The 17,162-nt window shown below is 54.1% G+C and overlaps 1 protein-coding gene across 1 annotated transcript in view; it reads right to left on the bottom strand.

Annotated features, from left to right (window-relative positions):
- Positions 1 to 17,162, bottom strand: part of PUDP (pseudouridine 5'-phosphatase) — a 76,485-nt gene that overhangs the window by 39,559 nt on the left and 19,764 nt on the right. Inside the window, exon 2 of the mRNA XM_047715080.1 lies at positions 2,096 to 2,314. Within this exon, the coding sequence (XP_047571036.1) occupies positions 2,096 to 2,314 (219 nt within the window). The remainder of the gene's footprint in view (positions 1 to 2,095; positions 2,315 to 17,162) is intronic.

Genomic DNA, 17,162 nt, shown 5'->3' with positions numbered 1-17,162 from the left:
TGGAAGAGTTGTGGATGGGGAGAAAGAAAATCAGACGATGCAGCCAGCGTGGAGAACATTACGTTGGCTCCTCATGAGACTGAAAACAGAACCACCATGTAAAGCAAGAAGCCCTCTTCGGGGCACAGAAGCACGGAAGCCGAAAGCATGGTCTCAGAACCGTATCTGCATTCCCACGCTCACAGGAGCCCAGAAGAGGAAATGACTCCAGAGAGTTTCAGCAGACAAAGGGACAAATGGTGTGTCTAGCAGGACAACGGGAAATAAAGGGAGAGCCTCCTGTCTCGTGCTGCAACGTGAGAGGGCCTTGAGGACATGACACCACGTTCCAAAAGCCAGTCAGGAAAGGACAAATCCTGGAGGACCCCACCCCATCCCATATGAGGTTCCTAGAACAGAGCAATTCACATGGACAGGATGTGGACTCGTGGTGCCAGAGGGAGGCCAAACGGGGAGTCAGTGGTTGATGGGGACAGACTCTCTGTTTTGAAAGATGAAGACATTTTAGAGATGGATGGTGGGGACCGTCACCCTCGCAATGGCTAACTGGACGCGTCAAGGTGCGTGACACGGTACGTTTTACGGCGTCTGCTTTTAACCATGATTTCAAAAATGAGCTGTACGGGGAGCGCTTGGGTGGCTCAGTGGGTTAAGCCTCTGCCTTCTGCTCAGGTCATGATTCCAGGGTCCTGGGATCGAGCCCTGCATCGGGCTCTCTGCTCAGTGGGGAGCCTGCTTCCTCCTCTCTCTCTGCCTGCCTCTCTGCCTACTTGTGATCTCTCTCTCTCTGTCAAATAAATAAATAAAATCTTAAAAAAAAAAATGAGCTGTACGGGTCATGGTCCCAGGGTCCTGGGATGGAACCCTGCATCAGGTCGGGCTTCCTGCTCAAGGGGAGGTCTGCGTCTCCTCCTCCCTCTGACCTTCCCCTGTCTGTGCACACTCAGTCTCTCTCTCAGGTGCATACATTTAAGAAACAATGTTAAGAAAGGAGCTTTGTGGATGTGTTTGCATCAGGAAGGGTGATCAGGCCATCTGCGTGTGCAAAGAGCACAGGACGGGAGCCGAGGCGTTGGGCGTGCATCACGGAGCCTGTACCCTGTACTGACACTCGGCTAGGCCTGTCATGCACGCACAGCCCACGAGGTTTGCGTGTCGCGGGCAGTGGCGTTCGCGGGGCCTTTCCAGGAAATTCTCCACTTCCAGCCTTATTCAGTGTGCACTCTGGGATGGATGGATAAATATTTCTAATAACACGCACGTTTCAAAAGCGACTAGGAATCACTTTAACACAAGTGTAAATCCCCAAATCACTGCTGTACCTGCAGATTTTTTTTTCTCTCTCTCTCTCCTCGCTGTAAGAATTCCAAGATAGAGAATTCACCGGTTTTCCTGAAGATTCTTAAAACCGCACTCCGTTTGCAAGCATCTTTCCTCCCTGCCACCTACAACACTGCTGACCTCCTCACTTCTAGCAAGAAACGGCAGACCATTCGGTTCCGAGCCATCTTCAGTTTCCAAGCGCCACGAAAGGATGAAAAGTCATCTCTGCTTTCAAAGGAAAACAGGAAAGAGAGGGGTGCAGGGCTTACAGACATGTTGCAAATGAATTGTGCCCTCACTGTAAAAAAAAAAAAAAAGAAAAAAAAAGAAAAAAATTAAGCTTCTTCAGGGAGACGCAGGGATGGGCTCATCACGCATGGGCTGAAGTTTCAACAGCCGCTGAGATAAATCTGTCCCTGATTCTGAACAGGAAGAGGCAAATGCACCTATTAGATCTTGAAGCAATCCCCCCACGGATACGCTGTTTAGATAATACTGGAACAAACACGGTTCGAATGATTTTGGATCTTGGGACGCAGTGCAAGGAATGCATATGATTTCGAAAAGCCCAGATGGAGTCTCAGCATAGGGTCAGCCCGACTGTCTCTGGGGTGCCTGGGAGCCTCACACAAGACGAGATTTTGCTGAGACGGGATCGAGACAAAAGACGACACAAAGCCAGCGCGTTAACGGGCGCTGGCCCTTTGCCGTGATTTTGAGCAACGCCGCGGAAGCTCCCGAGTGTAATCCCGTCGGCGGGAGGGCACAGTACCTGGCATCAGACCCGCGGTGGGGAACATTTCCTTCAGCTTCATCTGGCTTTCTTCCACCAGCTCCTCTTTGGACATGGGGAGCTGCAGGACGTCTATGATGATCTGGGCTGCCTCTAGCGCCTTTTTCCCCATAACCAGGGACTTGACCTCCCAGCTGTATTTCTTTCCGTAGCGGTCACATATTTCTTGGAACACCACTGAATAGAGCCGCTCGGTATCTGCAGGGAGAGAGATACAGCGAGGGTGAGGGGGGCGTGCTGTGCGAAGGCGGACCCCTGGCCCGATGAGCACGGGGAGCTGTGGAAATGCTGGCAATGCCACAGGTCGTTCAGACAACAGGGCCCGGGGTCGCCGCTCTCCGTTGGCTGCAGGGTGTCTGCAGGTGGGACCTGGAAGGTTAAAAACGGGGAAAGAAAGGAGGCCCATTTTCTGGGGAAGCAGGCTTTGATACAAACTCGGTGTGTCTGGACCTGGCGTGGTGAAGGCCATCCCGTGAGGCCATCGGCTACGACTGAAGCGGCCTTGAGCAGGCAGCACCCAAGTGTTGTGCGGGCAACCCTGCGCTGGCGGGGACACCTCCCTGCCCCCTGGCCGTGAGCACAGCGGGCGTGTGGGCAAGGCTGTGGGAGCCGGGAGGCTCCGTCGTGAGAACAGGGCGCGTCTGTCCAGGCTCGCGTTGCTCTGCCGCGCTCTCCCCGAACCTCCCTCACAGCCCTTCTCACGCCCACTGTGTACTGTGGGGGGGGTCTCCCACACCAAGACGTGCGGGGCACCAGCCGGGTACCCGACGATCCAGCTCACAGGTCTCATGGCCGAAGGGCTGCCCCAAACCGTAACGAGATGCCAGCACACACCAGTCAGACGGGCTGCTACCGAAAACACGAGCAGAGCCAGCGCCAGCGAGCATGTGGAGGAAAAGGAACCCTCGTGCACTGGGGCTGGGAATGCCAACAGGGGCAGCCGCTCTGCACAACAGCAGAAAGTTAAGGACAGAGCTACGACACAGTCCAGCTGCTTCTGGGTATTTACCCGCAGGAAACAGCAACGCTGATGCAAACACACACGTGCCATGGCACCGGGCGCCCAGGGGTCGCAGTCGGTGAAGCATCTGCCTTTGGCTCAGGTCGTGATCCCAGAGTCCAGGACTGAGCTCCGCATCAGGCTCCTTGGTCAGGGGGAATCTGCTTCTCCTTCTCCCTCTGCTGCTCCCCCTACTCGTGCTCTCTCTCTCTCTCAAATAAATAAAAATCTTAGAAAAAAAAAAAGGGCCTGTGCACCCCATGTTCACTGAGCATTATGTACAACAGCCAAGATATGGAAGCATCCCCCGTGTTCACGGATAGATGGACAGATAAGGACGATGCACAGAAGAAAGCACTGCTTAGAAGAAAGGAAATCTTGCCCTTTTGGACAACATGGACAGACCTCCACGGTGTTCTGCAAAGTGAGAGAGACACAGGAGTTGTATGGTTTTGTCCCCTTGTGAAATTTCAAGGATGGAACCAAGAGAGTAAACAGTCTTCAACACGGAGAATGCAGCGGTGGGCACCGGAGAGGAGGGGGGAGTGGGGGATGGGTGGTGAGTGGGGTAGGCGAAGGGGACCTGGAGGTGCACAGTGCACAGAGGAAGTAAGTCACAGGGATGGGGGACACAGCGCGGGGGACACAGTTAATACTTTGTGACAGCTCTGCATGCGGCACACAGGCTAACTGGGCTGACTGTGGGCACAGTTTTGTAATGCACAGGAATGCACGATCACGACGACATAAGCCTGAAAGTAATAGGGTAGTGTGTATCAGTCATACTGGAAACAGCCGGCGCCCAGCCCCACAGGACTGCCCCAAGCCCCCGGCAATGCCAATTTCAAGCCCCGGCTGTCTCCTGTGATGTAGATGGGAGGTCCCAGGACCCGGTCTTGGGCCTCGCGGCTTTGCTAGAGTGGCTCCCAGCGGTCAGGAAACGCTGACTCACTGTCCCCTGGTGTATCACACAGGGTACGCACGACCATGCAGGGGAGCATGCGCAGGGAAGACGGGCTGACGGCGAGTGGCACGGTGAAGGGCGCGGAGTCCCGCGGTGTCTCTGGTGCGCCATTCTCCCGGCCCCTGCACGCCCATGTCTGCCAGCAGGGAAGCTCTCGGGACGCCTGTACTCTTGGGGTTTTCATGAAGGCTTCGCCACGGAGGCATGAGGCGTCACCCACCCCACCTGCAGCCCTGCACCCCCATCCAGAGGATGCGGACAAACAGGAAGCGCCACGGTTCCCAGCACGCCTTGCTCGGCCGGTGCAGGAGCCCACCGGGGAGGGCCTCTGCACAACTCAAGACGGGCCTGTCGCTCACGAAGTACGAGGGCTTCAGGAGCTCGGTTTCAGGAACCAGGGTCCAACGACAAACATTACAGCAAGGACGTGCCCAGTGATGTTATTATCGCTTAGGACTTTTGGACGGTTCGGGGAGCTCTGTGCCAGCAACGGGGAGCCCAGACCAACACATGCGGTTTCTATTATCTCACAAGGCTGCACTGTGTCCCCAGGAAAGGCCAGTCTGGGAACTGGATCCTAGCTGGAGACTTTCGAGACAGTAAAGCTTCAGACACCTCAGGGCGCATCCCGGGGCCTTTTCGGGTTAACAAGCATCAAAGGGCACGCCCGGTAGTAATTGGCAGTGTCAGGCTCACACGCAGCCCAGGACATCAGACGCGCCACCGTATCTACATCTGTTTACGTCGACGTCCCTACAAGTTTAACGCATCAACGGCGTTCATAGTGGCGCGAGCAACGACCACCGCCGTGAGCCGGGATAGGTCCTCCAGTATTTAGTACAGGAATAAGGTTCACAACAGTGACGCTCGCAAGGCAATCCCCAAGAGCTACGATACTCCCTGGGCAAGGACCGAACACAGTGACATTCGCAGGGCGTAAAAAGGGTGGGGGAGAGGTGGGGAGAGGAGAGGCCCAGAGTGCCAATGCAAGAAGGAATTCCCATGCATGGTCGCGTGCAGGTGCCCACACTCACATGCGTGTTCATGTGCGCGGCGTGCACACAGGCGTACGTGCTATCTGGGACTGCCTGAAGTTGGCACGCTGTGACCCGCACTCGGCCCATGTCGCCCTGACGCCCCGTCTGGCGGCCGCGTGACACACGGGGCAGCAACCCTGGGCCCGTGGATGGCAGGAGGCGTGGGGCTGTGCCCCGTGAGCCACGGCTGCGGCAGTGTCACCGATGCGTCCGTGTGCATCTCCCCCGCGTGACTGCTGCTGGCTTGACGGATGTCACCGTTCACACGTCCCTGTCCCTGGGCTCGCTGCACCTGCTAGGGGATCTCTGGTTGTTCCGGGTCAGACTGGGGCTTGGCAGGCACCCTGGACGCCTTCCCCCGGGGCTCTCGGGGTCAGCAGCAGCGGTTCCGTGGGACCCCACTCTTCTTTCAGTGTTCCGGGTGGGCTGCCTCCCCTCCGGCCCCCACAGCTACTTCCTATGGTGGCCGAGCCTGTTCTTCCTCCCATCGCCCCTTTGAATGCGTTCTGCCAGGACCTCGCTGCGGCCTCGGTCTCCTGGACCACCGCAGACCCTCCGCCCCATGGTGGGGCGCCGAACACAGAGGTCTCAGCCGCCCGCCTCTCAGGCAGTCGGGACGCCTCACACATCACCTCTGCATGGGGGAATGCCTCTTCGGGTCTAGTTTGGTTTAGCTGGCACAGAACATGGTGAGGCTTCAGGAAAACTCTCCCGGGGTCATCTGCAGAACACGCCGCAGCTGGGACAGCGGCCGGAGTGACTGGGGTTTTCCGGAACGCACGCTGCCCCTGCACAAACTGTTTCTTGAAGAAGGCAGACAACGGAGGGAAGGCTGGCTTGTCCCCGTCATCAACAGCAGAAAGGCCTTCCCCAGCCTTCTGGGGCCTACGGGCTCTGGGGACAAACACTCCTTGTCGGTGCACCCCCGTGACGGGGTTGGAGGAGCGGGAAAGAGAAGGACAGACACGCAGTGATGCTGTGTCTTTTTACCTTCCTCCCTCGCACATCCTCCTCTAGGACTTGAGACAGGTCCGCGGAGGAAGGAAACTCCAGGCACCGAATGAGAAAGAAATGACTGTGGGGCCGTAAAAGCAAAGTCTAGCGTGCGGGGAGAGGCAGCCGAGGCCCGGTGGAAGACGGACGGAGCCATCGGGGACTCCTGCTAACGCAAGCGGACGACGGGAAGAAAGGGTGCGACAAATACTAATCCCCAAGACAGAAACACGGCGATGGCCTTTATAACGCTTTAAGCAGGGGCGCCTGGGTGGCTCAGTGGGTTAAAGCCTCTGCCTTCGGCTCAGGTCATGGTCCCGGTGTCCTGGGATCGAGTCCCGCATCGGGCTCTCTGCTCAGCGGGGAGCCTGCTTCCTCCTCTCTCTCTGCCTGCCTCTCTGCCTACTTGTGATCTCTGTCAAATAAATGAATAAATAAAATCTTAAAAACTAGAATAAAATGAAATGCTTTAAACAGTGTTTATTTAAAGCCTCATGTCAGAGCTTTTAATTTAAAAGACACTGGGCGGTGGGATTATCAATGTGCAGGGGACGGTGCAGACGGCGTTTCTTCACAATGTCGGTCAAGTCCCCCCAAACCCTCGGAGCCTAAGCGAGGATGTGAACGAGTCATTACACTCCTCAGATCCAACGATGTGTGCGCCACCGCGTCACGACACCCTCACACCCTCAAGGGACCGCGGTTTGAGAGGAAACCGTCCCAAAGACCTGTCTTTTCATCAGGAGCACAGAGTTCTCCCCGTTCAGAAGCGAGGGAGCGAGTGCCAAGCTTTGCAACTTGGGTCTGCGTTATTGTTCAGCAGAAGATCATCATAGCATGTTACGGCGACAAACCTGCCACCGTCCTCAGCTGTGTTTGAAGAACGTTCCTCACAAAGGCCAGCCTCCCTCAGGGCCGGAAGCGGGAGACCACACAGCACCGGGGAGCTGCCGCGGGTGCGCCGATCACGTAAGCGGGCACAGGAGGGCGCCCGACGGGAGACGGGACCCTGGCAAGCTGGGCAGGGTGGCCGCAAGCCAGGTGTTGTCGTGGGCGGCATGCTGCCCTCCCATGTGGGGAAACGAGACACTGAGGTTTAAAGTCCCTGAACCAATGCCAAAGGGCAACCCAGTCCTGTACCTGGACTAAGGCTGCCTATACACGGTGACCTTGACGGCCTGCACTGTGGTCTCTGAGGCGGAGGTTTTAGAAAAGTACCATCTTCTTCTCATCGTGAACGTACCGACATGCGGGCCGAGCCCATCCCTGCCTCCCGGAGCCAGTCTGCGTCTTAGCCCACAAGGACAGAAGCGGGGAGGGCGTTTCCCCACGTCTCCCTTGCAGGAAGCGGGACCGTACAAGCAGGTTCCTAATCCCACCGTAAAAACAAGCAGTCACACGGCTTCACAGCCAGACTCCTTCATGCACGTGGCGCTGACAAGCACGTGGGACAAGACCTGATTTCTCGAGGAGCCTGCGTGGCTCCGTCGGCTCAGCGTCTGCCTTCGGCTCAGGTCATGACCTCGAGACCCACATCTGGCTCCCTGCTTAGCGGGAAGCCTGCTTCTCCGTCTGCTCCTCCTGCTTGTGTCCTCTATCTCAAGAAAAGCAAAGAAAAGAAAAGATAAGAAGAGAAGAGAAGAGAAGAGAAAAGAAAAGAAAAGGAGAGAAAAGACCCGGTTTCTCCTCTCATCCGCATTTTGCTCCCAGAGCAGACCTGAATGCGATGAGGTCTGGGGAGAAAGTGTGGACATCAGCAATTTAAAAGCTGAACGGTAAACTCCCAGCTCAACCACCATTTAGCTGACAGTCCTGGTTAAGGTTTTTAAGTTTCATAACTTGGAGTTTCTGCCCGGGGAGCAGGGGTGCTGAGCTGCTCTCGGTCTGCAAGGCTGGGTGTAATCAGACGCCCGCTGCCCGGGTCCGTGGCCCTGCCCTGCAGCTGAGAAGTCACCGAAATCTGCCAGCAGGTGCTCAGCCCCCCAGCTGGGCCCTGGGTTACGGGTTAGCAGAACGGAGACAGTAATGGGGCCACGACACACCTTTTGAGTGGCCGTGTCCTCGATGTAGCCTCGACTTAGGCCGAGCTTGGAGCACAGCGTCTGGCCACGGGAAACTCCGGCATCATCATGGGGAACCCTGGCTGTGGGGATGCCTGCCTTGCACCTGAGGTGCAGAAACCTTGTAACCAGTGAGCATCTCTGAGTTCAGAGACCACAAGACCTGCTTCCTCGCCGCACAGCAGTGCTCCAAAAAGGGCAAAGACCTGTTCTGACAAGTCACCGGCCCTCCTGAGACCGTTTCCTTAAAAAAACAAAACACCAATCTGCTAAGTTGTGGTAATGTTTTCACAAAGGCATAGCAGTTTTTGGGCACATGGAAGTAGCTTCATGAACGCTTGGTAACTAACGGTCCGGCCTGGTACATGACCGGGATCTCTCATTTCCGGTTCCTCAATCCATTAACTCCTGCAAACAGACACGTCTTCATTTAGCAGCAACATCGGACCTGGGCTGGCAGGAGGAGGGTTTCATGTCTGCTGAGTGTGCCTCCTGACGCAGTTCTCCTTAGGAATAGCTACGGGTTTGCGCCTGGGCCTGCCCCAGACCCTGCCCCACCGGGAGTCCACGCATCACACAGAAAACGCATTAAAACACATTTTAAAGTTGATAACGGGAAAATCTAAACACAACTGGCTCCTTGCAAAGCAGGACTAAGGAATGGAATGGTTCCGTCCGGAATGATATTCTCTCCAAAAGAGTCGTGCTTTTATCATTCCCAATGACAAAAGGGGGGTGGGGGGACCGAAAGCCGGTGTTTGGGGAGACAGACAGGTTAGGTCGCGGAAGAGACGTTTTCACGCGGAGGAAGCCATGTTCAGTGAAAATCGAATGGTGGCAATGGGGCAGACGAGAAGACGGGGCTGAACGACGGCTTTCTCTCACTCACAAGTGTAGCAGGGTTTTCGAACGGGGTGAACACTGCCTATTTTAACGTGAAACAGCTCCCAGCCTAGAATACCGTGTGATAAACGTGAGGTTGTCATTTTTCTCAGCTGTTTCGAGAGCACGTAGTAGGTGACTGGTACCTGTTGAACAGATAGGTCTTTTTCTTCTTTTTTTTTTTAAGATTTTATTTATTTTTCAGACAGAGAGCAGGAGCAAGGGCAGAAGAGGAGGGAGACGCAGGCTCCCCGCTGACCAAAGGTCCCGGGACTGCAGAGATCGTGACCTGAGCCACAGGCAGACGCCTATCAGACCCAGCCCCGCAGGCGCCCCTGAATTGACATTTATTTACTGACCAGGGGTACAGTATGTTCGGGGAACAGAATCAGCTCCCCAAAGATACTGTTCTACTAGTTTCTGATTCTCTGTACTGATTCCCAAAGTGTAGTTCACAGGGAAACAGCATCAAGAATGCACATTCCTGGTCCCACCCCAGATCTGCAGACTTGGAATTTGGGGTGGGGCCCTGCCCCGGACGTTTTATCGAGCACCCCCAGGGCCGTGGGTGTGTGCTAAAGTTGAAAACCAGTTAGCTAACAGAGCGTGCTTACTGAAGCCCCGAGCTTTGTAAAGTCAGCGATTTTATCAACGCTAAGAAGAGCTTATTTTCAATGATGACATATACAGATTTGAGTAGAAAGTAAGGGGGAAAAAACACCTATGACATTCATCCCCATGTTGACATTTGTTTCCTTCTTTAGCCCCCAAAGGAGATCTACGTTAATACGTTTTTCTCGGAAGATAAATTCTTTAAAATAAGAAATGTGGAATGTGCCCCATTCTTTCTGAAGTTAATGCCAGCAAACGACTTCAATTCCTGGAGCTGTCACTTAAGCGTAGTGAAGTGGGTGCCCCTGGGGAGGAGAGGAGCCGGCCAGGGTTCTGTTCTGCACGGCAGGGTTACCCACAGCAAGGGCGCGCAGCCTTTGGAGCAACACCTAACTAGCCACACTTTCCTTTAAAGAATAGAGGACCGATGGCTTCCTGGGACATAACCATATCGAAAGAATGAGTTCAACGGCTCCTTTTTCTCTTAATGGGAAATCAAGAAGGCAATGTGCAGCCCTGGGACCAGCGAACCCAAAGCCAGAGCTGGTCATGGGCAGCCCTGATGTGAGAACAGCTACTGAAGTTCTCCCATGAGCTATTTGCACACTCTAGGGTGGGACTGGATTCCCCCAGCGAACGCACTCGCAGCCGTAGGAAGGACATCATCGCAAACCGGCAGTCCTTTTCCAAAACTGGACTGCGGGGCCGGTCACACCTCTGTGAACATGGGAGCTCTGAAGGTCGTGGGCCTGGAACACCAGTGACTCACGGGAGATAGCAGCAGGGCCGTCTGAAAGCTCTGAAAGCTCTCTGTCGGATATCTCCACTGCCCGGGGCTGTTCTTTACTTCTTAATGCAGCCAAGCTTGCTTAATAATCCCTAGAACCCTAAAGGCAAACGCTGTTTTGTAAGGTCACTGCAGGCAACAGGAGCTAAGTGCTTGTTTCTGCCGCTCCGGCACATAGCCCGCAGCTCAGATCCTCCTGGTGGAGCCGTCGTCTGGCTCCCAGAGGCGCAGGCTGGCCTCCCTCTGTCCATCGGCCCGTCTGGCCGCTGTGACACGCCAAGGCCAAGGCAAGCCATGTCCGCATACAGACGGGAGAAGCATGTCTGCTAGGAGCGGCGGTCAGCCCGGGAGAGGTAAGAAGGCTCTACAGGACAGCTGGAAAGGGCAGAGGGACCATGACAATGTTCTGGTAGGGGCTTAGCAAGGGAAGAAATGAGGCACTGCCTGAGTTTCCAGTCCTAAATTACAAGAGCAAGTGTGGAAGTCCGCGAGGGGCCCTCGGATGACACCCTGCAGGGGCTCTGATTCCGAGCGCAGCGGAAGGAGCCCGGTGGAGGGAAGGCTGTGGTGACCTGACTGCGGCTACAGGGTCGGCCCGGGGGAGCAGGAGGGGTGTGTCTTGAAGCGGGGCCTGCTATGGGACGCTCTGGGGGGCACACCCGGGGGTGGGGGGGGTTCCTGCACGGAAAGCTGGTAGTCACAGAGGACTGAGCAGGTGGCGAGTCGTGACTGCGTACGGGGGTGGGTGTGGGGCTGAAGGTCAAGGCTGTGCCGTCACCTGTGTCCCAGCATGGTGAGCACAAGGAGGCCCTTGTGTGTACGGCAGCAGCGAGCTGCCTGGTAATGCTTTGTTGCTCTGCTTCCCAAAGGTTGCTGTCCCCCGCTTCTGGACCATGACCCAAGATGGGGAGGCAGCAGCATACAACCCCAGAGGGCAGGGGTCTCCATCGTACCACGGAACGCCTCCTGCTGAGCCGTGAAGGGGCACAGAGTGTGCTGCTCGCCCCAGACGTTCAGGTGCCATGAAAGGAAACCGTCACTGAGCCAGTCGAAAATCCGGGGCCACAGGCCCTGTGCGGATGCGGCCAGCCGGCTCCCACGTCTGCCCGGCCACCCAGCGGTCCATGAGCAAACCCTGATCATACCCCCAGTCTGGCGGTGGGATCCTCGTTGCCACCTGGCGTCATTCACCTCCCCACCCTGGTACGCCTCCCTCTTCACCCGGGAACCCGTGCGCCCGCGTCGTCTGAGCCCTGCCGTGCTCTCGGCCACTCAGGAGGGAGGAGCCCCCATGCCGCCTGCACACCAAAAAGCCCCTGCGTGGGGATGAGGAGCTGTTTAGGAGGAGGTCCCGCCGCAGCTGGGAGCCACAGCCAGGGTTTAAAGAGTCGGTGCACCGCTTTGGGCACGGACACAGCCGCGTCTGCGTCGGACCCTCTGCTTGTGCCCCAGGTCTGCCGGCGAACCCCGTCTGCTGACTTTCCCACATCCTGCTAAGGATCACAAGGATTCTGTCCTAAGAAGGCTGGTTTGTGGGAAATGCTTCAGAGCCTTAGCGGAGTGAAGCTGCGTCCAAGTGAAAACCAGAGATAACTATGTCACAGTGAAAGCAGGTCCCCCCCTCCTCCCAGCCAACAACCAACCACCAAAAAGCTTTCCAAGAATCTGGTGCAGTGGAAAGCCACAAGCAGAAACCGTGCTTGTACAGGATTCCAGCCGATCTTTACCCAGATCTCCTTCCATTAAAAAGCAGCAGGCGCTATGAGCCACTACAAAAAATTAAGCTACCTGGATATTCCATTGTAATGTCTGCTCATTTCGCTTAATTATTAGGGATCCAAAGACCTCACGGCTCTCCAGTGCTAAACACGTATTTTTCAGGGTTGGGATACTGAGAAAAAGAGAGAAAAAGCTACGATGGTATAAACTAGAACCCAATCCAACGTAAAATTGATTTTCCCCCCAAAACTCAAAATTCAGACCAAGTTTGAAATGACAGAGCACAGAAATATTTATATTTAATAAAGAAATAAATATTTAATAAAGAAATATTTATAAATCAGTATCACCGTGTGTCACGGAAGTGAGTATGACACGCATCACGGAGCAGAAGCCTAGATGACCAAGCTTAACCACCAGCCATCAACCTTGGGGACACAGCCATGGCACATGCCTGAGAGACGATCCGTTCGGATATTCATTGGCTACCTATTGTGTGACAGGCCCTGAGAAAGACCTGATAATTGAGGCCGAAATGGGTGTTGCTCAAGTGACATAAATCTGCCCTGTGGGAACCAAACGGCTCCCTCATGTTTGTCTGGAAAAGTAAACAAAGGAGCAAACACCTGCAAAGGTCTGACACACTTTGCAGAAAGAATGATTGAGAAAATGTCGATACATCAATGCGAGTATTTCTCAAGACCTACTGAAATGTTGCCACCAACGTGCAGGTCTCCCAGAAAGGTCCTGGTGGACGTGCACGCAGGAGTCCGGCACGGAGGGAGGATGCGTTGGGACACGCACCTCCTCGCAGTACAGGCAGGAGAAATTAGAGGGTGCCTGCATGCGAGGATGGGAAGGACTGTCATGGGCTCCCCAGCAGACACAGCACGTTCGTACCTGCTGGGGCACTCAGGGGCTTTCTCCCACGGCCACCGACTCTCTGTGACCCTCATACACACGGGAGAGAGAGAGATGCACACATTGACTCTGTGCCAGCTACGTCACCTTCCAAGTGAGCGTGCACGTAAAAGGTACTGCTTCCTTGTGTGCGGGGATGTAAACGATGGAAATGCACAATTAACAAGCAGGAAATTATGAACCACAGTAGTATGTGCTTCAAACGGGAAGCTTGCGTGCTCCACCAGAAAAGTATGTAAGTATTTGATGTATCATCTCCCATGGTGCTATCAGTTTTGACCTGTAAAGGAGTAATAATAAAGGCGATGGCTTAAAATAAGGAGCAGTAATATAATAACGCGAGTCGTCCTTTGTAAAGTAAAACCTGCGGTTGGCATGTGGCATGACTCTCTGGCATTATCAATTACTCCACTCAGTAGGTATCGGTATTGGTCTAAGGACTTTTTTTTTTTTTTCTGGTAATAGGTACTCAACTTCTAAAACTCATTAGAGGGACGCCTGGGTGGCTTAGTTGGTTAAGCCGCTGCCTTCGGCTCAGGTCATGATCCCAGAGTCCTGGGATCGAGTCCCACATCGGGCTCCTTGTTCTGTGGGGAGCCTGCTTCTCCCTCTGCCTCTGCCTGTGCTCGTGCTCTCTCTCTCTCTCTCTGACAAATAAATAAATAAAATTTAAAAAAAAAAACTCATTAGAAAAGAAAAAAGATTAATTTATTTTAGACACAGTGCAAACAGATGGAGAGGCAAAGGGAGAGGATTGGGCTTCCTGCTGGGCACGTAACCCGACATGCGGCTCAATTTCATGACCCAAGACCACGACCTGAGCTGAAACCAAGAGTTGGACCCTTAACCCGAGTTAAGGCGTCCTTGCAAGTCATCTACAACATGAGCTGGTTCCAAAAATGTGGCTGAATCACACATACATGTACAGAAACATACCTGTGTGATGGTTCTTAGGATCACAGATGTAAATATAAAACGCAAACTCCAAAACTTGTAGAAGAGGGGCGCCTGGGTGGCTCAGTGGGTTAAGCCTCTGCCTTCGGCTCAGGTCATGATCCCGGGGTCCTGGGATCGAGCCCGGCATTGGGCTCTCTGCTCAGCAGGGAGCCTGCTTCCCCTCTTTCTCTGCCTGCCTCTCTGCCTGCTTGTGAACTCTGTCAAATAAATAAATAAAATCTTTAAAAAAAATTTGTAGAAGAAAACACGGCATCTTGGGAATCTTGGGTTATATGAAGTTTTCATACACAGACCACAAAACGCAGGAGTCGTAGGAGAACACGTAAAAAGGGGCTTACACCAAAATTAAAAGCTACCAGTAAGAAAACAAAAGGCAAGCCACAGGTAGAATAAAAATCCTTACAACACACACACACACACACAAACACACACACACACACTTTCACACACGGCACCTGCATCTAGAATATATTAAGAACCTAACATTACAACTCAAGGATGAGACAAAAACAACCTGCCATTGACAGAAAAACAGCCGCCCCCCAACGTCTACAACCTAAGCCCCAGAACCTGGGGCTGTCGTACCCCACGAGGCGAAAAGGATGTTGCACATGAACAGGTTAAGTGTCTGGAGATGGGGGTGGTCCTCGATTATGCAGCAGGTACAAGGTCAACATCAAGGGTCTTTACAGACAAAGGCAGGTGGGTCAGAGTCCGAGGAGGGCTGGGCACAGAAGCAGGGGCTAGGAGGGAGGGAGGACCACAAGGCAAGGAATGCTGGTGGCCTCTTGAAGCCGGAAAGGGAAGAAAACAGAGTCTCCTCCAGACCGTCCAGAAGGAACGCAGCCCTGTCAGCACCTTCATTTTAACGCAACAAGACGATGTCCCTCTGGCCTACAGAACGGTACGATAATAAATCTGCTATGTTGAGCCACGAGCCATGAAGCCATCTGTGATCATTTGTGATAGGTCCGATAAGAAGCCAATACACGACCCAGCAGAGGAACCACGGGGGTACACGGCCCGGAGGCCTCTCGAACACTGACCGAACAAGCACCAGCAGTAAAAAAGGAAAACACAACCTATCGGAACACGCGGTAACACGCAGGACTGTCGGTCAATTACGTGCAAGGAAAGACGTCAGGGAAGTTCTCAGAAGTGCCAACTAATCTACAGTGGGAGAAGCAGACCGGCAGCTACCTTGGCATGGGCTGAAGAGACGGACGCGCTGCGGAGGGGCATGGAGCTTCAGGAGTTGTGGGAACGTTCTCGCCTTGAGTGCACAAGTGGAATCACGCTAAAATGATCCCACTGTGCACGTTAACCTTCCCTGGAAGGCTAGCGCAATTCCAGTTTCCTGGGACTTGACTCTCCTTCATAAAAGGTCGTTTCTGTGCAAGAGGACATTTGCCGACTGCGTCCAAACTGTATGGTTATGTCCTCCAAACATGGGCAGTTTTACATGAAACTGAGCCCACCAGGACTGGAGACAACCGAAAGCAAAAACCACCCAACACGTCAAACCCTGCCCTTCCCATGGGTCTCAGAGCAGCCACCAGGGTATGGCCATCATAGGACAGGACGGATGAATTAAGATCTCCCTCGAGTACAACAGACATTGAGAGCAAAATTCTGTTGAGTCATACTTAAAACTACAATTCTAACTACATTTGTGACTCCGTCTATACGGATGAAAACAAGCGTAATAGTCCAAAGAGTTAAAGAAAATCAAGGAATATTGTTTGTACTTTCCCTACTAGAGTTTTCCCAAATTTACCAATTGGATATCATCGCCGTTTTGTGTACAACGTCACAATGCGTATGTGGAGCACAGTGCGGTCCTGCTGTTGTCGAATACTGTCCCGGGGGTCAGCCCACGACAATCAGGACGAGATCGTGGGGACAAACAACAGCTTCCATGAACATGGTCCTTGGTCCACCAAAAAAGACAGCTAGCTGTCTTTTAGAAACCATGACATTTGTTCCCAAGGACAAAAGACTTAGCAACGTTGCCCGGATTTCAGGGGTACGTGAGCTTTCCTTAGGGAAATCCGAGGTGTCCCAGGACCCCTGTCAGGTCAGGTGCCCCAGCAAGCCACGGGATGCAGCCTAGCAGCCTTCCACCTACTCCCATGATCACAGAGAGCACGTCTCATGAAACCCATTGGATGAATGACTCCATCCCCTTTCTTAAGAATGGGTAAGAAACAGACAAGTAAGATGATCTATTCCGAGCATACGGGCCTCCCTCCTCCAGTGCCTTCTGCTTCCCGAACACCTAGCGTGCTGCTTTGCTCCCCCTCCTGCCCCTAGAGAGGCCGTCATGTGGTGGGGAAGGTGAGCTGTTGGCAATGGCCGGCTGTGGAAGCAGCCAACAGTGGGGAGAAGGGAACGCTGGAGGCAGAGGGGCAAAGAGAAGACAGGGCGGCATTTCCCGAGCTCGGAGAAACTGCCCCGTCAGAGATGAGCATCTTCTAAAATGGGGGGAAATTCAGGGAAATCACTGTGGCATTGGGTGGTGGTAACGCAGCGTTCTTCCGGTTAAAAACTTCCCAAACTCAGCTCAGACTCACGTCACTAGGGGCAGACTGCGTTCTGATGTTTAATGATACGTTACGGATCCCCACATGCTGAGCCCACTTGAGAATCAAGAAAATGAAACGCATGAATGGACGGATCAAATATATAAAAACGAGACACGGAGACTGAGTTTCAGCGACATCACCCGGGTGTGTGGGCTGTGTGGCCCGGAAGTGCACTGACATGTCCACCCCGCCCGCCGTCCCTTCAACACACGGCCTCAGGACGCAGCCCCAGCTAAGGGCAGGCGCGTCCCCCTGGGCTTCTCCGGGCGGCCCAGCAGCATCTGCTTTCCTTGGGAGCTCGAGGGGAAAGGCAGACTCTGGGATCTACCCGGACCCCCCGAGTCAGAGCCCGGGGCCCTGGGGGCCCTAACAAGCCCTCTGGAAGCATCTGACACCTGCGCAAGTCTGAGAATCGCGGGGCTACGTGTCATCAGAGTTCACAGCCGTGACACGACAGAATCATCAGTACAGGAGGGGCGGTAACTGGTGGCACTTTGCCCAGGCTGAGTGGCACTGGAATCTGTGACCA

This window comes from Lutra lutra, chromosome X (assembly GCF_902655055.1).
Source record: "Lutra lutra chromosome X, mLutLut1.2, whole genome shotgun sequence".
In the NCBI taxonomy this organism is placed as follows: Eukaryota; Metazoa; Chordata; class Mammalia; order Carnivora; family Mustelidae; genus Lutra; species Lutra lutra.
Note: the sequence above shows the minus strand (reverse complement) of the source record. Positions and strands in the feature narration are given on the sequence as shown.